Source organism: Squalius cephalus, assembly GCF_949319135.1.
Source record: "Squalius cephalus genome assembly, chromosome: 14".
Classification (NCBI taxonomy): Eukaryota; Metazoa; Chordata; class Actinopteri; order Cypriniformes; family Leuciscidae; genus Squalius; species Squalius cephalus.
The window spans coordinates 13,294,443-13,317,034 of record NC_137135.1 but is presented as its reverse complement, the minus strand read 5'-3'; the positions used below and the strand labels follow the sequence as shown (position 1 = coordinate 13,317,034).

At 39.6% G+C, this 22,592-nt stretch overlaps 1 protein-coding gene and 1 long non-coding RNA gene across 2 annotated transcripts in view; one reads left to right on the top strand and one right to left on the bottom strand.

Moving 5' to 3' along the window:
• Window positions 1-435: 435 nt before the first annotated feature.
• The window catches only part of LOC307171013, a 36,981-nt gene continuing 14,824 nt past the window's right edge, over window positions 436-22,592 (bottom strand). Inside the window, exons 2-3 of the long non-coding RNA XR_013823474.1 lie at window positions 10,012-10,089; window positions 436-1,105 (exon numbers count right to left, since the gene is read on the bottom strand). This is a non-coding gene — a long non-coding RNA (uncharacterized lncRNA). The remainder of the gene's footprint in view (window positions 1,106-10,011; window positions 10,090-22,592) is intronic.
• Window positions 19,395-22,498, top strand: egr1 (early growth response 1). Its single transcript, XM_079891829.1, has 2 exons — window positions 19,395-20,064; window positions 20,774-22,498. Exons 1-2 carry the CDS (start codon window positions 19,854-19,856, stop codon window positions 22,090-22,092), a joined length of 1,530 nt encoding a protein of 509 aa, XP_079747955.1. The 5' UTR covers window positions 19,395-19,853; the 3' UTR covers window positions 22,093-22,498.

The following is a 22,592-nucleotide window of genomic DNA, read 5'->3' as shown; positions in this document are numbered from 1 at the left end:
GATATTCTTTAACACATTTTCGTTTTTTACAGTGTTATTTACCTTTTTTTTTTTCTCTCTAATTGACCAGACATAAAATTTCTTCCAGTGGACAATAATAAAGCCGAAATTATTTTTAGGTACGACTTGAGAGTAAAGATACACTGCCATCCAAAAATATTGGGTTGGTAAGATTTATTTCAAAAGAAAGGTTGTATTTATTTGATCGATACAGTACAAACAGTAATATTATGAAATATGATTACAATTTAAAATAAATTTATTGCACAAGAAAACACTCACATTTTCTTTAGAGAAGTCTTTTTTCAAGACTTGAGCTTGATGTCTCTTCTCTTAGTTTTCCAGGCAGCATTGAGTACTAGTGACCTGCGCTAGCAGCCATGGTCGTGTGTGTGTGTGTGTGTGTGTGTGTGTGTGTGTGTGTGTGTGTGTGTGTGTGTGTGTGTGTGTGTTTACGCGAGGCTGTCGCTGGAACTAGACGATAAACACAGCCCTGACGCGGTCCATCCAGCTGCTCTCATTCCCCTGGGCATCACTGTCTCCTGCTTCGCTATCAGTAGCGTGGTCAGGTGTCATCAGAAATACAGCAGCCATATTGACCAGCTCTTGCCCAGAGCAGCGGGAACACTTCACCTGAGCCGAGGTGACCTTAGGACCTCCAGCCATACGGAGGCCTGATGCGAGGATGAACGACTTGTCCTTACTAGGCTGGACAGAGTCCGCAGGGCACACGCTTAGAAGAAAAGAAGCAGATGAACACCAAAACAACAGCAGCCGCAATGAAAAAGCAGGTAACCTACAATGACCCCGGAGTGAGGAAGTGAATAAGAGGTTTGGGACTCTTTCAATGCCTCTTTTTCTTGATATGGAAGCAGCTTTGGTTTGGTCCCCATAGCAACCGTATTCAGACCGTTATAAAGACGACTGAAGGCATCTTGTTAACTCATGTAATGAAATTCACACTTTTTAGTGTTTCTTATGTCTTCAAATAGCTTTTATAGGCACTGTCATGAGACAATGAGAACAGTGACCATGCTGATCAACATGCTAGTCTTCTACGAGCTTCTGTGGATTTAGAGGAGGCCTGCTTCATCACGAGGATATCCTGAAGAAAGAGGTCAGCGGTTAATGAGATGTGGAACATTTCTGTTGCAGAAACACGAGCTGTTGGAAAGTGTCTTTCCTTTGCCTGGGCTATGAGGATGTGCTCCTCTGTTGCTTCCTGATTGATTAGACCATATCCTTATAGACCATGTCGATACACACACACACACACACACACACACTGACACACGCAAGGTTGAGTTTTCATGATTTATAGGGACTTTCCATAGACATAATGATTTTTTGCCCACATAATGTAGGGTTTACCTGAAACACGCACAAACACACACACACACCTTTCTTTTAGTTTCGCTCTGGCTTTTCTTTCTCTGCGAGACACCAAGTCAGCTGATTTGCTCCCTAATATCTGAAGAGACAAAGAAAGTCTCAAGGATTTTATCATGGTTTACTGTGATAAATCAGCATGACTAAATATTCAGTTTCTATAACCACTAAAGGCATAGTTTTAAAAGTTAATTTACCAGCCATAAATATTTTCCAGACCAAAAATGTGTATTGATCGATTGGAAAGATCGACAGTTTTAGATTTGCATTTACTGAACAAAGCACGTTATTGTATAATGCGCTAGTTTTTAGTGAAATGACAGGTGTTACATAAATGTCTAGGCCCATTGTGATTTTGTTCTTCATTTTTGCACTTTGGTTTTTTCACTTTGAGTTCTGAAGGTTTCTCTTTTTATAAGAATAAATCTAACCAGCTTTAGTGAAAAATGTCCTTTCTGGTCACACTTTATATTAAGTGTCCTGAACTATTATTTGTTAGGTACAATGCACTTATTATGTTGAAGTTGTACATGTGCTTCAATTGAGGTGGGATACAGGTAAGGTTAGGTAGATAGTTAAACTATCATTTTAATGTTTAATGAGTCAAACAATCAGATTTGGTTGTATCATGAGTAGGTTAAAGGATTAAGGGACGGGTCAACAGTGTAATTATTGATGTAATAAAAATTACTGACGTAATTACTTGCAGCTATTTTGAAATACAAGTACAATGTCAAAATATGTTTCTATGTGTAGAAATTTAATAAAACTGGTCTTGAGCTGTTTCGTAACTCTGAATCCATTGAAACATTATCTGCCTTGTCCTGTTTGATTCTGGCTTCTCATTTTATAAGGGAGTGTCCTTTATAAAGCGGATTAATAAAACAAGCACTGAGTTCAGTTTGTCTGTCTTTTTTTTCTACTTCCTGCTATCTAGTTTTCCACGCCTCTGACTTGCCCTTTCTGTCTTCTCAGCTGCAGCGTCACCGCGCGTGTGGTTTTCCTCTCCTCGCGACACACAGGAAATGTTGCAGCAAAAACAAATTCAGTCACCTTTTCCATGCTGTTCTGAAGCCACAGTGTCTAAATATAGGGGCTTCAAAACACTAAAATAAATAGTTCAAACAATGGTGTTTGGGTGTTTTTAACCACTGGAAGTGTAAAACATGTCTTAGATTTGTTTGTTGAGGTTGGATTTGGCACGTTAGTTAGTTTCTCTGATCACTCCGAGAACTGAAGAGTTTGTAACTATCTGCATACTGTAGGTGCACTTCAACACATGCAGTCTATTCAACTGATGTTTAAACAATCATGTTAAAATCATAGAATCATTCATAGAAATGGATTGAATCATGCTAAATTTGTTGCAAATCTACATTGTGTGTGTATAGGGGAAGTTGACTCAAGCAATCATGGATTTGAGTCAAAAGTTCAAATCCAGATGTGTGTTTTCTCTGGCGTTTTCGGATGTTGACTTAAATGTTATATGTTGAATCTGTTTCACTGTTTGAATTGTGCTTAAAAGCCTTTAAATATAAAGTTATGTGCTTTGAAAAGTTATATATTTCTCAAATCAGGGTCAATAAACTGCGATGTGTTAAAGGAACTGAATCTTTTCTCCTGGGGAGTAACAGCGGAAACATTCAATATAAACTTTAAAGTATCTGACTATATAGAAATTGACTTGAGGTGTAACTGGGGTAAACGGTTTGACAACTATTCCCAGTCTCCTCATACATGAAATTATTGTGTGTTTAAATCGATCTGAAAATGTAAATTAGAATTGTATGAGTTCTGTGTTAGACTATTAATTAGCTTTATTATCAAGTTAATTATAGACATCTTAAATGAGACGAGACTTTCCATACTGGATATTTGTCACAAGAGGCAGCAGTTGAGCCACATGCACTCAAAAAGTTTGTTTTGGTATCTAAATGGGTATATGTCCACATATTTAACTTTAATTGGTAAAAAGGACAAGATCCCTCCTTCCCTTTGAACTGCTGTCTATACATGGATAAAGGCCACTGGGTCAGCGGAGCCTTTAAGAAAGCAGATTAGATCTCATTGTCTGTGAGTAAAGAAAGCAAAAGTCACGCTATAAATAGCAGATGTACACTCCTCTATTTGTGTCTTCAAGCAGCAGTGAGCGGATAGAAGTAATGAACCTGACTGAGGTGACTCTGGTCTCACAATGTTCAGAGCCTCCTGCCTTTGTTATTTTACAAAGGAATAGTTCACAAAAAAAATTATAATTCAGTTATCATTTATGCACCCTCATAAAGTCCAAACACGTATGATTTTCTTTTTTAATCTGTCGGAACAAAAAAAAGGAGGTATTTCGTGGAGAAAATAGATATGTGTAGTAAACATGGGCTGTTAAGTTCTAAAAAGGACTAAAAAAGTAGCTTATGAAGTCCATATGATTCCTTTATTATATTCCAACACTTCTAATTCAATATGATGGATTTGAGTGAAGAGCCCGCCGAAACATAAACTGTTATTCACTGAAAATCTTACACTTTGCCACAGCACTTTGACATGCCACTGTCACAGTCCAAAGAACAGACTCTATGCTTTTAAATATATAGAATCGGTTGTATTCTAGCTTCATGCATTCGGTTTTTATCAACACTTTAATGTGGGCATGTTTCATAAAAAAGCAACATTTTGAGCAAAAAGCTGAGAAAAACTTGTTTTTGTCGAAGACTACATCTGAATCGGATCCTATACCTCATCCAGGGTCGACAGTTCATTCAGTAACGCCAAGTAGTTTTGATATGCTGTTTAATGTTCATGATTGCGTTATTTTACATAATCGTCTTGTTATGCTATTGCTTGTTTCTGCTTCTTCTTCACCTGTGTTTTGATCAGGAGATTCAGTACTCTTTCAGAAGATGTGTAATACACTGTAAAAAATTTCTAACCCTCCCAAATCAAAAATTTCAAGTGACCGATAACATCTAAATTTTTCAATTGGCCCAAGTGAAATTCTGTAAATTTCAATTGGCCCAAGTGAAAATCTGTAAATTTAATTTTATAATTTACAGAATTTCACTTGGGCCAATTGAAAAATGTAGATGTTATCGGTCACTTTAAATTTTTGATTTGGGAGGGTTAGAATTTTTTTACAGTGTAGCGCCCCCTACCGTATAACAGTGAAAACGTGGAAAGCCGGAAAATTCCGTCAATGGCGGGGAAAGAGTTAAGCATTGACATATTCACATTTGGCAGATACTTTCATCCAAAGCAACTTCATATAGCATTCAAGCTACATATTTTTTCTCATTTCATGCATTCCCTGGAAAACCGTAGTGTTTGAGCTACAGGAAGATTAGCTATAACAAACCTGTCATTTGACTAACTTTAAATATGCAGCGTCTGGCAAGATTTCGAACGAATAATGACTAAATTGCTGTGCATCTCTTTCTTTAAAGGATCTTCTAAAAGTGTCTTTTTATTTTATGGCATACTATGTTACTATTATAAAGACATTTGGAATAGCTCAAGCTCACTTAAAGGGATAAGGTACCTCAAATTCAGCTTAGATTGTTTACTCTGCTTTTACACTTGAGAGTCTCCTCATAAACACGTTGTGACAGAGTATCCATCATGTCACCGTATTACACATCAATGAAAAATAACCTTGGTTAAAGTAGTCTCTAAACAGCCATTGCAATATTGAGGCTATTGCCTCACTGCTATAACACACAAATTTTATTAAACACTGTTACCAAATTCAGCCAGCAAAACAGCATACAGCGAAATTACTCCTAGAGCCATTTTAGATTTAATATGGGCTCAGATAGTTATGGTAGTTTCATATTTATAGAGGACTTTAATTTGTTATTGGTCTATGAGGCGGCTGTTTTATGCTGATGAACAGTGTACTGTATAAAATTCCCCATGTGCTTGCTTGACTGTATCCCGGGCTGAGCTCTGCCATGTGGAGCTGGATTTCCCCTGGATTCACTCCAGTCTCCCCCACCTCCCTCCAACTCTGACTCGCGCTCTCATTCTTTCCTGTGCATCCGATTCCTCACTATGTAAATGACCAGTTGGCCTCCCAAGTCCTCTGGCATTTCTTATTCCTTAACACACAGAGTTCACAGCTTTGTATTAACATCTGACCTTTCATGAAGTGGCTGGCTTTGCTTTTCAGAGACACTCGGCTACATAAGCAACTGCGTAACTAGCACTGTGTTATGATAAAACCTTCCCAGAGGCTAATTGTATTGCTTACAGGCTGCTCTGCTCAGAAGTTCTCAGTTATGTTTCAGATCTCAGTCTCAGATGTTCCTCCTAATTCTGCGCAGAGGAAAAATAGTTGAGATACAGTAAGACTACATTAATATGTGTCCCAAACAGCAACATAGTGTCGGCCCAGATGTGAGCCGGATCCGGGCCTAAACGTTGCTGCTGTCTGGGGTAGTAAGCATGGCCTGTTAAGTTCCAAAAAAAGACCAAAAACACCTTAAAAGTAACCTAAATGTAGTCCATATAATTCCTGCATTACTTTCCAGCACTTCTGAAGCAAAATGATGTATTTGAGTAAAGAAGCCCGCCAAAACATAAGCTGTTATTCGCTGAAAATCTTACACTCTGCCACAGCTCTCATTTGCATATTCAAACTTGACATGCCACAGTCACTAACAAGCACCAATGATATTCACATTTGGTAGATGCTTTTATCTAAAGTAACTTCCATAGGATTTAAGCTACAAATTTTTCTCAGTTCATGCATTCATGAATTTGACGAGAAACATTTGAATTGAGATTAATGAACATTTAAATCTCTGTCTTTGGTGTCTTGGTGAGATATTGTTAAGATCTGTTCAACGCTATCTCACGACCAATTCGTACGAATTCGTACGAGTGAGTAATATGTGGCTGATTCGTATGAATTCGTACGACCTCACTTGTACGAATTCGTACGATTTGTCTAAAGCCCAGTGACGGTTAGGTTTAGGGGCGGGGTCAGGGGTAGGTCATTCATACGAATTCATACGAATTGGGAAACTCGTAAAATATGTACGATTTAGCAAAAATCGTACAAATTCGTACAAGTGAGGTTGTATGAATTCGTACGAATTAGCCACCTCGTACAGTTCGTACGAATTGGTCGTGAGATTGTGTTGGATCTGTTCTGATTGTCCAGAGGAGACACATTTAATATTACAAATCTGAGAAGGACCAAACAAAAGACTTAATTTACTGTTTAGGAGAAACAATTAAATTTTTAAGATATTAAATCATTATTTTTCATTAAAAAAAAAAAGTTTACTTTTTTTTTTTTAAATAGGATAATTTAAAGTTAAATAAATGAAAAAAAACCTGCAAACATTTCACTACATGAATATGTTAATAATATATTTACTACAGTTCTACCATGTACATTTTTTGTTGGTTCCAAATTCTAAAACGTTGTTTAATGTTTCTGACCAGAAAGTTCCTCAAGCAAATGTAACAACAGCACATCCAAGTTTTTTTTTAATCAACAACACTCAGCAAGCATGCTTTCAGGGAATACTAAAACACAGGGTTTTAGATAAAACTTTGTAGTTTCCATCTCAACTGAGCTCCAATTCCCAGCCATCATAAATCTTCTATCTCAAATTATTGCGTAATCAGAGGGGGAAATATGATGCCAATAAAGAGCGTGAGCCGGCGGGATATTATTGGTGGGCGTTTATTCTGCAAGAATTATACAAGGATTTGCCATATAATTCAGAGGGGGCTATAGCTAGGTCTGGTGGGGACATTTATATTCACACCACAGAGATTGACTGATATTGCCCTATACGCTGTGCCGTTTTATTGCCAGTAAAGAGCTTTAGGGTGCGAAACAACTAGTCAAGCGCATGCTGATATGAATCGCGCTCAAAAGCAAATGTGATTTTGTAAATACTGAACTTTTTAACATTCATGTCCAGCCATTGTAATGTGCTAAAACAGCAGGATATATACAGTCACCTGCCAGGTTTGAGATTAGCATTTCTCTGTAATAATGAGACAGCCCTGCTGAGGACCGGAGAGCATGTAGGCACTTGTCCTGCACTTCACTGCAATCCAATCACAACCAGTCAGACGACTATTACACCTCTGTCACGTCAAATTTTCCATACATAAAGCTGTTAGTCAACTTGGCCTTTCGTCACAGAGCTAATGGTATAGCATTTGCGACATTATTTGGCCTAAAGACTTTTCATTGGTGCTTTCAAACACAAGCTTTGTAATGTTTCAGTAAGTATTCATAGATTCAAGCAGAAATCTTGTTCAGGAAACCGAGACAGAATAAACAGAGCGCTCCATTGCAACATGTCTGGTTTAGATTATGAATAAAAGCATGATTTTATTAGAGGTGTAACTTTTTCAAACATGTAAATTGAGTCAGACAAGCGCAGACCTATTTCTGTTTCCTGATGAAAAGCATTAACCAGCAGAGTTGGCGAGAGATCAAACCCCATTTTCATCAGATAAGTGCCTTTATCGTTTGGTTTGTCTGCTTGTAAGCAAGGTCACATGGCTGTTTTTTAGGATCTGACTTGTTGCGGTGTTGTGTGTAAGGCAGAGCTGTTTCCGCTTTCCACGCGTCAGCATTAGACTCTCCATTTCTGGGTTTGTGATATCACGGAGCACAGGAAGTGACATCACGTCCTTGTTTGTGAGGCCTGGTAATTGTGGGCTAGACGACAAATGACAGCTGTGCTGGAAAAATGGATACGAGTGTGGTTAGAGGTTAGCCTCATAACCGTGTTGCTTTATTGCAGTCTTTCTGCCTTTTTCTAACAACAGGCTTAAATGCGTACCGTTTTTCATATGGAGACAAATACTGTGTCACATATTTAGTGTTTAAAGGCTTTTAGTTTGATTAAATCTACAAGAGCTGCCTTTGGTAACATGTACTGCAGTTAATACAATAAGCAACAACTCAGTTGAACGTTTTAAAAGTGAACCGTGTGTTCTCAAAGTTAGTTAATTGTAGAATAGTTATTGTAATCAAGTGAACTGAATTCAGGATATATGATCGGTTTATGTAAAACAGGTGTGGAACAAACAACAGCCTGTATACTGTACTTTCCACCCCGCTAAGACCACAGGTGCAAACCTCATGGGAGGGTTTTTGCATAGTAAAATGGCCACAGCACTGGAGGGTTAGCATTCACTCATGCAGTGTGCACAATGGAAACTGTCACCTACTAGTAGTCACTTTTGCCACTTGACATGTTGACCATTACTGCTGGAAATATGTATATATATATATACTGTATATACGTATTGATTATAATTTTAACTGCAGTGTTATTCGATGGTAAATTTAAAGCTATACACTCTTAGAAGAAAGGGTTCTATGTATAACTTCATATATTTAACCTTTTAGGGGTTCCTGTCATGTGATCATTTAATGGATTTAGTTTTAATTAAACACAAATGAAGATATTTTTAATGAAATCTGAAAGATTTCTGTCCATCCATTGACAGTCTATGCAACTACCACTTTGACGCTTCAAAACGTTCATAAAGAGATCGTAAAAGTAATCCATATGAATCGAGCGGTTTAGTCCAAATTTTGAACAGATTGAATTTAGGCTTTTAATCACATATAAACATTGATCAGTGAAAATAAACAGAAGCTTAACCGAACCGGCTTGACATGTCACGTGAGAACACGAGAATGAACCTCATTGGTTCTTGCAGAAGCTCAAACGTGATGCGTAACACGAGAATGAACCTCATTGGTTCTCATTCGTCAAGCGAACATGCTTGAGTTTCCGTTTACCACTGATGTGTGAGTTGATGAATGTTTATATGTGAATAAATTCAATCTGTTCATCATATAAAACGATCGTGTCTCTTTAGAAAATTTGGACTAAACCGCTCAATTCATATGAATTAGTTTTACGATCTCTTTATGAACTTTTTGAAGCGTCAAAGTGGTAGTTGCGTAGCTGTCAATGGAGGGACAGAAATCTCTCAGATTTCATCAAAAAGATCTTCATTTGAGTATCAAAGATGAATGAATGTCTTACGGGTTTGGAACGACATGAGGGTGAGTAATTAATGACAGAATTTGAATTTTTGGGTGAACTATCCCTTTAAGTGTACTAAATTGCAACTTAATCATTACAAATCTGTAATTATTTAAATATATAGCATACATGTTTCAATAAAAATGACTTTATATTTTAGTTGACCTTAAATCGGTGTCAAACTCAGTTTCTGGAGGGCCACAGACCTGCATAGTTTGATCAAACACACCTTATCCAGCTAATCAAGTCCTTTAGGCTTATTTGAAAACTACAGACATGTGTGTTGGAGCAGGGTTGGAACTAAACTCTGTAGGACTGTGGCCCTCCAGGAACTGAGTTTAAAAACCGCTACCTTAAACGCTTGTCAGTACATGTGGTAGTACACATAACCTTTTAAAGACAATATCAATAATTGTGAAATGACATATAAAGATGTCGAAAAAGCACTTTAACGTAAAGTCATATTTGTGCACTTTAGTACATATAACACACAACCGTATCTGCCCATTTTATGGCAAAGTAGACTAGTATCCTCTACAATAAATCATGTTTTCATCTAAATAAAGAAAGCAAAGACAATAGGCTTGGGTACCTTGGAGACCAGTAGGACTTCTTTGCCATGGCAACTGTGCTGAGATACGGTGCAGTGATGTGGCTTCACCAACACATTCTGTGAAAGAATGCAGAAAGTGTGTTTGCTTCTGTCTTTCAACATACTTTGCATCTCACAGCATTATATTTGAAAACCTACCTTTGAAAAAAAAACATGTTTGATCGAGCAAATGTCTAGTAGTGCACACAAATAAAGTTGTTAACATCGTTTGACACTGTACGCTGTTCAACAAAAGCCGGTTTTTCCTTTTGAGTATATTTCTAAACACAGTATGTGTATTATAAAATATTATTGTGTGCACTGTTGGGTTTCATCAGTAAACAATGGACATGTCAAATCAAGCTTTATCACGTCTTTAAAGCTACATGCCTTGGTATCATCAAACAGAATAAGACAGATCTTCAGTTTTTTTCAATAGACGACAATTCTATTGCTTTTCTACAAGTTTAGGTACACAGGTATGTGTAAATGCACATATGTGGGTGTGTGTTTGTCTACCCTGCGTCTTTCCCTCACTCATATTCCTCAAACGATGGAGTGCAAAGCAAACACACACATACACAGCAGCAGACATGGGATGAAGAGTGTGAGGTGCCTACTGTGTGTGGAGAAAGCTTGTGTTAATTTCCTGTGGCCACAGAAAGAAGCGTCTGTATGCACTGCATTTAACAATGAGTTAAAGGGTAACTCGGGTCATGTGACTCAGATGAAGGAAGAAATGCCCTCAGTTGTTTTCTTCCTTCACTGTAGTTGTGCTATTCATTCGGCATTGCTAACATATTTTGCTCAAGGAAATAGTTGATTGATTTGTTGGAGGCTTAACAAAGTATGACTGATTTGATGGTGTGCCAGACGTGATACACGCTACTGGTAAATCTGAGAAGAAACAGTGAGCTTCATGTCTCCATCGCTATTTAGGCGGATCTAATTGCAGCGATATACAAATATAATATAATATAATATAATATACAAAAAATATAAACTAATATACAAAAACAAGACCATAATCAAACAAGAAGATAATCCACAAAAGCAAAATCACTCGCAACAGTGTGCTAACAACACCAGACAATGAGCTGAAAGAACATACACAAGGTAATGAACTAAAAGGAAACAGGTGTGAGTAACGAATGAAAAACCATGGTAACCAATGATTAGTGGGAAAATAGAACAAAGGAAACAGGAAAAAAATCACTCATGAGTCCATGAAAATGAAACAAGAACTGAAACAGACAATAAGTAAGTAATATTCAAATGAGTAATATTAAATTAAAACAACATGTACTTCTAAGTTGTAATTTAAGTTGAAATGACTTAAACATCCAAGTTGATTGTACTTAAAAATTTAAGGCAGCAACTATTTTACAGTGTATATTGTAGTTTACTGTAAATACTTGTCAGTACATTCGTCAAGTACACTGTAAAAATATTTCAACGACAAAAGAAGTAATTATGTATAAAGATGTACTAAATTCCTACTTAAGTGGGTTCAGAAAAAGCACTTTAAGCATTTAATATAAATCTAAATAATACATTTTAATTTAATAGCAAATGGCATGCAATTCAAAGTTTAAGTATATTAAGTATATTCTTAAGTGCTTTATTTCTGCAATAAGAACTCTTTTTAAAAGTACTCTAAAGTGTATTTCTTTTTCACAAGGGTAATCCAGTGACCCACACAGTCTCGAGATCAAGAATGGAAGATGAACGAAGGAATGAAGTTATCAAACGAAATAAGTCATGTAAAGTTCATTTAACCCCGCCGGCTGCTTCCACTGCTTTTTAAAACACAATGACGCTCATGTATAGGTCACTGAAGAGGTGTGCCATAAGAGATGCAATGTGTACGTTCCCATCTTTCATCAAAAGATTTATTTGAAGGAGCTGTTAAGTCTGTACCCTAGCAAGCCCGGGGTAGAAGCTTTTCAGTGTGCTATCAAAACACAAGTCACGTTCTTCCCATTAACAGAGAACCTAGTTTTATGAGTTCAAAATAACAGCATATCCTAGTGTAGCTGTTTATGTCTCTTCTAGCCTTCAACTATAGGCTTTGTGTACATAGAAATTGTCTGAGGGTTGGGTTGGATGGTAAATTTCATATGGCAAATAGCGTTTGTTAATGCAAAAATATGAACGTACAGTTTAATATCAAAACCAGAGTGTGTCTCAGCTGTGGAATAGACCTTGATCAGTTTTTGAAGCGGTGGTATGGGCTGGCAGAGGAGAGATATTAGTGACATAACCCAAACAGCTGTCTCAAATCTGCATTATGATATATGCCTCCCAGCATCCCATAAAAACCAAACCATCTGCACAAGGATGAATTTCTGAACATCTCAGGCCAATGCCTCCAATTCACCATTCGATCAATACTAACAGTATTAGTCAATTAGTGCTCTGCTCCAACACCTAGAGCTGCCTTCCCAGACAGTATTTTAAGGCGTTATAGACTTGCTCCTGAAGCGAAACAGTAGGAAGTGTATAATTATGCTGTCTTCTTGGATACCGCTCTGCACTATATGAGTCCTTCACACATAAAGCAATCCCACAATACACTGCGACAAGCTCTGTGGAAAAAAAACCCAGACAATTCATCAATTTTAAATATAGTCAGTGAATAATGTGAGGCGCAATCCCACAATGCACTGCAATAATCTCAGTGGGAAAAGAATCTAATGTAACCCGAGTCACATTTTTCATGCACTTTGTGTGTGAAACGAGATTCGTCGGGAGTCTCGTCCATAAAAAGAATAAGGTTGTGATAGATAGACACGACTTGGGATGTAACATATCCAATGAACCGGATGACCTGCAAAGCTTTTCTGTATACCATTACTGTGAACATTTGCCTCAACATTATCTCTCTGAACTATAGTGAAACACTTCACTAACCACCTTTGAGATCCAGACTGGAGCTGTTCTGACAGGGCCTTCTGATTTATTCACTCTTTTGGCCAGATTCACCACTGCTGTTGTGCTGTTTGTCGGGATGATTTCGGGTTCACATCTACCTCCTGCTTGTCATCCTTCATGACATGCTGTGTTCCAATGGTTATGATTATTGTATGATTCTGGAACACCGCCCATTTCTGGCTTGCAGACGCCGCTGAGTTACCTGCAGGCAATCCTGAATCGACAAGATCTTGTGGTCCAGCGTTCCAGCCTAACCTCATCTGACACTCTGTCCACTGGGTAGACAGTAAAAGGTTGATACACACAATGTATCTTGAGGAAAAGTAAACTTCTAAAGGATTTAAAAAATACTCTTCAAATGTATCCTCATTATTTGTATTTAAATAATCAGTTGTATTTGGCAAGGGAAGCATAGCTACACTTAGGATTAGTGTTTTAACAGCCTAGGCTTATTGGAAATACCAATATTATTGGTGTGGAGCATAAGCTTGATTTGAGAACAGATTAATATTAAATATTTCAGTATTGCCATACTCTTTCAGCAATTGCTAACCTTTGCTAATGCTATCAAAGCTTTGTGTTACCACTTAACAAGTTAGCATTTACTGATTTAGCTAGTTAAATCTAGCCAAGTTTTGACTTAATAAAAATATTTAAGTTGAGATTACATGAAATTTTACCAGGGTGCTTTTTGACTTGAAGAAACTACTAATATAGCAACCAACTGGAACACTAGCAATCTTATAGCAATGTGCTAACAACCCCTCAGAACTTCTTAGCCATTCATCTACCACCCAATACACACAGACTAGCATCAGCTCTGAGTTTTGCATGGGAAAGTACCTCACATTTTCTTCAGAATATAGATTTGTATTATTAGAGAACGACATTCATCTCTAAATAGACTATAAAAGGGAAATGTGGTAGCTCATGTTGAACTGAGAACAGTGAAATATGAGCCTAGGAGAAGTCTGGAAGTGTCTGTCTTCAAATGAATGTGGAATCACACCCAGTTAAACCTCTCAAACAAAAATCCAGCCAGCCAGTTTTGCCACTACACTGCACTCCCAGTTTACACTCTGTATTACCCAAGCACAGATGGAAAGAATATTGCATAAGAAACAACAAGGCAATGATCCATTTAAACTGTACCAAACCATGCAAGTCATTCGGTTTCACTTCTCTGTTGTTTCACGCCAGTTACAAACATTAGCTAGACATTTATTCCACGGTAAATGGTTCAATCTTATACTTCGTACATGTGGCATAACCATTCATGGCGAAAAACTGCTCAAAAGTGACTTGATTCCATCTTATTTTAGACTTTTAGAACCTTTTAGGTTGTTCTGATCTTTTCAAATATCTGTTTAGATTAGCAAACTAAATGTGATGCAGTTATTTTCAGGAAGTTCCCTTAAATGTAACAGATAGGCCCCAGGTAGTGGTCTTCTGACACATATCTGAACCTCCTTTTGTTGTACACATCAAACATAGCACAAAAGCAGGCAATGACTCAGTTGGGGGCAGGTCTCAGAGGCTGGCTTTCTGTCGCTGCCTCGTGGGCTCTGGTAATTGTTTTCCTGTCGCCTGTAACCTTCAGCTGGCTAAAAATCCCAAGAGGGCAGTGGCTTCATGGCATTTGTCATATTAATGACACAAATGTGTGCATCAGATGTCAGGACACACTGTAAGTCGCGCTTTAGGGCCTACTTCACAGTCATGACAAACATGCAGTGGTTAGTGGCTGATGTAGATTAGTGTGTAACAATTATCCTCAGGTTAGGTGGGGCAGAATAATTTAACGGAGCATATCTAGAACACATACAAATGTATATGTCTCATAATATAGCATGTGTTTTTGGTTTATATAAACACACCGTTTGGAGCCACGCTTTTTAATGTTTTTGAAAGAAGCCATGCTCACCAAGGCTGCATTTATTTGATCGAAAAATACAGTAATAACAGTAATATTGTGAAATACTGTTACAATTTAAAAGAACTATTATATTTTAAAATTTTAATTTATTCCTGCGATCAAAGCTGAATTTTCAGCATCATTACTGCAGTCTTCAGTGTCACATGATCCCTCAGAAATCATTCTAATATGATGATTTTCTGCTCAGTAAACATTTCTTATTATAAATGTTGAAAACAGATTAAAAAAAAAAAAAAAAAAAATCTTCCTAACACCCATCTTTTCAACAGTAGTGTACACCAAACACTCAAACTAAAACTTGAGGTTTAAGTTAATATGAAATGACATCCACATTACATTTATGTAATGTGGCGTGATTCCAAATTAAACATGATATTCAGTGAGAAAAAAATGTAGATTTGATTTTATCCATTGAGAATTGATGGATTAAAGGAATAGTTCACCCAAAAATGAAAATTATCCCATAATTTACTCACCCTCAAGCCATCCTAGGTGTATATGACTTTCTTCTTTCAGCCAAACATAATCAGAGTTATATTAAAAAAATACCCTGGCTCTTCCAAGCTTTATAATGGGAGTGAATAGTAACTGAGATTTTGAATCATCCATCCATCATTCAAAAGTAATCCATACGACTCCAGGGGGTTAATAAATGCCCTGTTTAATAAATGGTTTTTTTTTTTGTAAGAAAAATATCCATATTTATAACTTTATAAACTATAATCACTGGCTTCCGGCAACTGGCTTCCGGAGTTCTGGCGGAGGGGTGACCTCTGACCCAATGCATGACGTATAAGCTTGTGTTCCCTTATATCGAAATACTCCAACATTTGTCTTTAAACTTCTCGTTTTAGACTTCTGAGTGTCATTGGGCCCCAAGTTATGGCACCTTGACAAAAGATAACGTAGACAAGTCTTTTTTGTTTGATGGGGATAATAAAGAATTATGCACCATAGGCCAAAAACATATATTTAGAAAGTATGAGTATAGGTATAGGATCAATTTTGACCTCCCATTGGCTTTCTACACTTTTTAGATGAATTCAAAAAAGTTTATAAATAATAAAAAAAATTATCAGTTTGCTATCCATATTTAAAGCAATGTTTTGCTAACTACTCTTTGACTAAAGCCTTTAGGGAGTCACAGCAATACAGATTTACTCTGCTGTATTGAAAGGCCTAACCCAGATTGAGTAAACCCTGTAAAAGGTTATTGAGCCAAACATATCAATACATTATCTCCTTCTTGCAAACGCATTTATTGCAAGTGCTATATATAGCAAGACGCCACATTAATGGAAGATAAAAACATAGGATTTACAGTCTGATTAAGAGCAACAAAGGTACATTTGCTTTCTCTGTATGTCTAATAATGCCACTCATCATGCCTCATGATGCCACTCACCTTGATCAATATCCATTCAAGCAAGACCATAACTATTCACAAGAGTCTTTACTTAGTTATCTTTGCCTAATCTAAATCAAGAGAGACCATTACTTCATTTCTAAAGTCTTCTCTTACCACCATCATCAGCATCATCCTCATCTCGAGCACCTGTACCACCATAACATCCATGAACTCCACTCACTTTTCTCCTGAAGCTAGAATAACACACGCTGCTCTTTTGCTCCATCCTCCCTAAATCATGTAATAGACTGTCAAATACTCATTTATCAGCCAGTCATCCTGTCTGCTCCTCTGCCACCCCCGACGGGCTCACCTTTATGCTGATGATGGAGATGGCACAGGTTTGGGGTGGGGTGGGGTGAGGGGGGGGGGGGTTGTCAAAGGTGGGTGAAGGAGAGAAAGAGAGAGAGAGATAGAGCATCTCCATCAGGCTGCCAGCCAGAGCCAGTGATTAATTCCAGCAGATGCCTGGTATTTGCCTCTGAACGTGGGGGTGTGAATCTCTCTCTCTCTCTCTCTCTCTCTCTCTCTCTCTCTCTCTCTCTCTCTCTCTCTCTCTCTCTCTGTACCCAGGCTGGCTGGCAGATTTTAATGAAATATTAACCAGCAGGAGATAGACCGAGCGAGCGAGGACAGACACAGGCGTGGGCCTCGGCGTAGGTGCGAGGAGAGCCGGTCTTTCATAACAAGGAAAAGGAGAAACCCCCTCTATTCGAGTATATATATACACACACACAAGGCAATAACACATCAGGTTATACAAGCTACCCAGGCTGTCCTGGATGTCCCACATCTTCCACCCCCATTCCCTGGGAAGGGAACACCCTCCCACTACTCCTGTTAAACTTATAAGTGAGTCACCAACTGCCACCCCGTTTTCTTATCTGAGGTATAAAGATGTTGATCATTAGAAGGATGACATTCGCCTGCATCTCTCTTCGAGACACCGGTGCAATTACTAGCCTACATCAAAAATTAGTTGTCTATCTGTGATCTTTTCTTTATCTTTCATTATATTCAAGTTGTAATAATGTGTTGTTGTTTTTTTTCTTTTGGCTTTTTAGAAGATTTCTAATTTGACATAGGGCTGTTTTCGTAATCTTTCATCGCAATGTAAAAACCTGCTTCACCTGTGAAACTACTTTTCTTTTTGGCTGACGTCACAAAACCTTCTTAATAAACTGCTTTTGTGTGGAAACAGCTCCTAAATAAATATCATACACTGACTAGCCTGTTCACTAATCTTATGTCCTTCATGTCATTTTCAGTTGAGCCAACTTTAAAAAGCTGTGTTATTTGCGAAGTCACAAACAGGTAAAACTCTGATTCACTGGCATTATATGATTTATGAAAGTATCCCATTTAATAGGCCTACGCTGTACTGTCTCAAGGTTTATTTCTGTGCAATTTGTGTAATTTTAGACAACAGTAGCCAACCAAGTTAACTGTCCGTCCGTCCCTCACTGCCTCGTTTACGTTCGCGTTAAATTAAAATGGCGTCTGCTCTGACTAAGTCTATTGAGTCAGCAAAGTTACATCGATCTCCCTGCCAAAGCCACGGCGCACTCCCTGCTCTTCTCCTCAATGTACAGAGCATCGGTACACCACCGGCGTCCGGAGAGCAAACTGCAGCGCTTATTTGCATGGGTGTCGGGAGTTGAGTGACAGAGAGGATCCCTGTGTATCGAGTCCGGGACATCCCCCAATTAAACAGATCTCCTCTCTCCTCTGTCAGCACCCTCCATCCATCAGTGCCAGCGCGCTGGCCGTGCACCGAATAGCCAAGTGTGATTTCCTCATCAAACCAAGCAATCGAGTTTAATTCTAAATAAATAAAGATTTGTAGATAATACAAAACAAGCAATCGAGTTTAATTCTAAATAAATAAAGATTTGTAGATAATACATAGGGGATATACTTAATCGGGTATCACCATAATATACTCCTATATTTTGATATTTAATAGGCTACGTCATGCTAAAAAATAAAAAGAATAAAAAGTTGAGTTTGGGCACTTTTCAGCTGGTTAGTAGATCAGCAGTGTAACACCAGCAGTCTTCCAGTTTAAACTAGATAGATAGATAGATAGATAGATAGATAGATAGATAGATAGATAGATAGATAGATAGATAGATAGATAGATAGATAGATAGATAGATAGATAGATAGATAGATAGATAGATAGATAGATAGATGTGTACTGAAACATTATATTAATCATATTACAACGACTTATAATAATAGTTTTGCAACAGTGTCTACATTTCAAAATTATGGAGTTGCACAAATCAAAACACAAAGTAAAGCTTTCGTTTTAGCGTCTATGGAAAACTGCTTATTGCACGTAGGAATAGGCTAGGCTATATTCAGCTCGCAATGAGATCAGTTCGTCGGAATAAATAAGCCTTTCTTGCACGAGCGTTTGATTAGAACTAGCGCAGCAATAGAAAAGGCGAGTTTCATAACGCATTAAACTGCCTGTGCTGATGTTGAGATATCGTAATATTTCTGTGCATTTGTGCACTGAAAGCGCACTGTTGTTTAAGTATTGAGAAAAAAAAAGTTCTCCCTCATAAATCTTGGAACGGGCGAGGCAGCATAGTGCTGACATTAGTTATTGTGCGGAGCGCTGGACTTCAATTGCACCCAAGCCTCCCTCTCACTGCCGAGCGCCGATCAGCGCTACATCAGGAAACTCCAAATAAGGGCATGGAAGTGGAAACCCACCGGAATCAAACCTTATGTAGTCACGACCTTATATGGCATGGCGGAGCGGGATCTTCCGGCCAGGGCTCTGCTACAGCGCAGACGGGAAACCCGAACATTTAGCGAGACTTTTGAGGAGAAAAATGTAGACATGTGCTTCTCTTTCTCTCAGAGAGACACTGCACTTACCACACAATGATTTGCTGTGGAGGAGGAACAGGCATCTCCCCTCCATTTAATGCACAGACTTAATGTTTAAGCTCCCCAATCTGCTTTTTTCCTGTAGCAAACGTCATGTGTCCTCCACTGCAGTGCCTAAATATGGGCTTCCTCCAGTCCAAATATGGACATCTACGTCACGGCAAGAGGATATATAAAGGAGTGGGGATTCTCTGAGCTGAGAAAGAGCCTAGAGAGCCCAAGCGATTCAGCACTAGTGCAGACAGCCGATAGGCAACACTTGCGCGATATATATATATAGGCTATATATATATATATATATATCCAAATACATTTTGACACATTAAATAAATGTGACAAGTCAATTCAAAACAACAACAGAAACAACACAGCGATCTAATTTGCTGAAAAAGTGAAATTTTGAAGAAGGGAATGATCAGAAGGGACATTCAGAATCTCAGCTATTTCATCTGAGACGTAGTGGATTTGTTCTGCCTCTTTGGACAAACAACACGGAGAAAAGGGAAGACAAACAAGAGGACAAACTGTGAGAGTGAGGAGATCAACCAGAGAGAAGGAGATTCAGACATCGCAGCATCTTCACATTTGTCGTCCCAGAGGGGTCAGCTGCTGATCTCTCCAGCACACTTCTCTCCTCTCCGAGCACACTCCAGAGAGATGGCTGCAGCCAAGACAGAGATGCTCCTGCCCGCTCTGCAGATCTCCGACCCCTTGAGCTTCCCTCACTCCCCCATGGATAACTACCCCAAGCTGGAGGAGATGATCATGCTGAACTCTGCAGGCACCCCCTTCCTCAATGCCTCAGCACCTGAAGGCACAGGATTTGGCTCTGGGGAGCCCGGGGATCATTTTGATCACCTTACTGGAGGTAAGCAGAAAATCCCTCTTGATTAAATTGCATGCTTGTTTCATACAGAGAATTGTTTTGATTGTGCAAAAAAAAAAAAAAAAAAAGCAGCACTTGTTTGAATAGTTAATAAATGTGTCTTCATGCTTTATCTGGCTTTGTTTAAATGGAAAGTTATTTGTTTAAGAGTTATTGTAATAAAATAATATGCACTGATGTAGTTTAAAATAAAATTGTAACAAAAGCTGGCAGCAATTACAGAATAGTCATAGTAAAATCATTGGAATGAATGAGGCATTTACAATTTGCAGAACAGCTTCATTTTAAACCCAGTTTATGAATCATTGAAAGTGCAGAGTGAATAAATATAAGCTGTGTGTGAGGGGAAGGGAGATCGGGATGACAGTAATGAGAAAGAGAGCACTGACTCTGAGAGAAGCGCACATGCAGATGGTTTAGCTTGCGCTGGCTCTTGTCTCCGAGGGAGATCGGCAAATGTGTGTGTGTGTGTGTTTTGTTGGGGGTGGGGGGGTAGTCCTGCACTCCATCAGCACCTGCTGCTCTGTCTGAGATTGTGGGAAAATGCAGTTTCGACAGCCAGCAGGACCCCCCCATCTAAACCTCTGGGATCATTTATGAGCACTCAAATTAGCTCAAGACAGTTTAGAGTTAACTAGCAGTGCTATGGGTTTTAATCCACTCTCTCTCTGTTTTGTGATTGCTTTTGCAGACACGCTTTCAGAAATTGCCATCGAGAAATCTATGGCAGATCAGACCTACTCCACCCAGCGGCTGCCCCCCATCTCTTACACGGGCCGTTTCACCCTCGAACCCGCCACCAACTGCAGTAACAGTCTGTGGGCTGAGCCACTGTTCAGCCTGGTCAGTGGGCTGGTCGGCATCAACCCACCCCCCACCTCCATTCCATCCTCGAACTCTCAGGCAACTCTCCCATCTTCATCTTCTTCGTCTTCCATCCCCTCTTCCTCTTCGTCATCCACATCCAGTGCCAGCCTGAGCTGCTCCGTCCACCAGAGCGAGCCCAACCCCATCTACTCAGCGGCTCCCACCTACACCAACTCCAGCCCAGATATCTTCCCTGATGCTGGCACAAACTTCTCCACCACAGTGGGCACCTCACTGCAGTACTCCTCATCGACATACCACAACAGCAAGGCCTGTAGCACCAGCTTCCCTGTGCCAATGATCCCAGACTACCTGTTTCCCCAACAGCAGAGTGAAATCAGTTTGGTGGCCCAAGACCAGAAGCCCTTCCAGACGCAAGCTGGACAACAGCCTTCCCTGACGCCGCTGTCCACCATCAAAGCCTTTGCGACCCAGACCGGTTCTCAGGACCTGAAAAGCGTCTACCAGTCTCAGCTCATCAAGCCTAGTCGCATGCGCAAGTACCCTAACCGGCCGAGCAAGACACCTCCCCACGAGCGCCCCTACGCTTGTCCAGTCGAGACCTGCGACCGGCGCTTCTCGCGCTCAGACGAGTTGACACGCCACATTCGCATCCACACCGGTCAGAAGCCCTTCCAGTGTCGGATCTGCATGCGCAACTTCAGCCGCAGCGACCACCTGACGACCCACATCCGCACACACACCGGCGAGAAGCCCTTCGCCTGCGAGATCTGCGGCCGCAAGTTCGCCCGCAGCGACGAGCGCAAGCGCCACACTAAGATCCACCTGCGGCAGAAGGACAAGAAGGCGGAGAAAGGCGGTGCAGTGCAGAGCTCAATTGCCAACGTATCCATCTCAGCTGCCTCGCCAGTGTCCAGCTACCCCTCTCCCATCACTTCGTACCCCTCTCCGGTCTCCTCCTTCCCATCCCCAGTGAACTCCTGCTACTCCTCACCGGTCCACAACTCCTACCCCTCCCCTTCCATCGCAACCACTTACCCCTCGGCGACCAGCAGCTTCCAGACGCAGGTGGCCACCACCTTCCCTACCTCAGTGGTCAGCAACATCTACAGTTCTCCTGTCACCACCCCACTGCCCGACATGCAGGCCACGCTTTCCCCTCGGACAGGCGACATCTGCTGAGACTTTTTTTGTCCTCCAAGGCTCTCTCTTGACTCAAAGGAACAGAAAGCATCAGTGAGTTCTAAGTCCCCTCTGCAAAAAGCACTTTTCTGCCCATGTCCCAACATGGCTCAGTTACAAAGCAGTCAAGGACTCAGCAAAGACTTTTAAACACAAAAGGGATTTTTGTGTCGTTCTCTCCCTTCGAATCCTATCCTTTCAAAACGAGGCATATAAGACTTTCAAACGATAAACAAAAGCAACAGGCTTCGGCAAGTTTTCCCTCAGACTGTGCGTGTACAGACGTACTTGCGACACAAAGCGGCTAAAGGACGTTGATGGTGTAATCGAAGCCTGTGGGCTTCAGGCTCAGAAGCTTGACTCGACAGGTGTACAGTTACAAAAGACATTTGAATAATATACATAAGCTACAGTATATTGTACATGTGCCATGTTTCCTTTTTGTTTTTACTTTTTAGTACCATTGTTGTGACAATTGATTTGAATATTTGCATTGTATT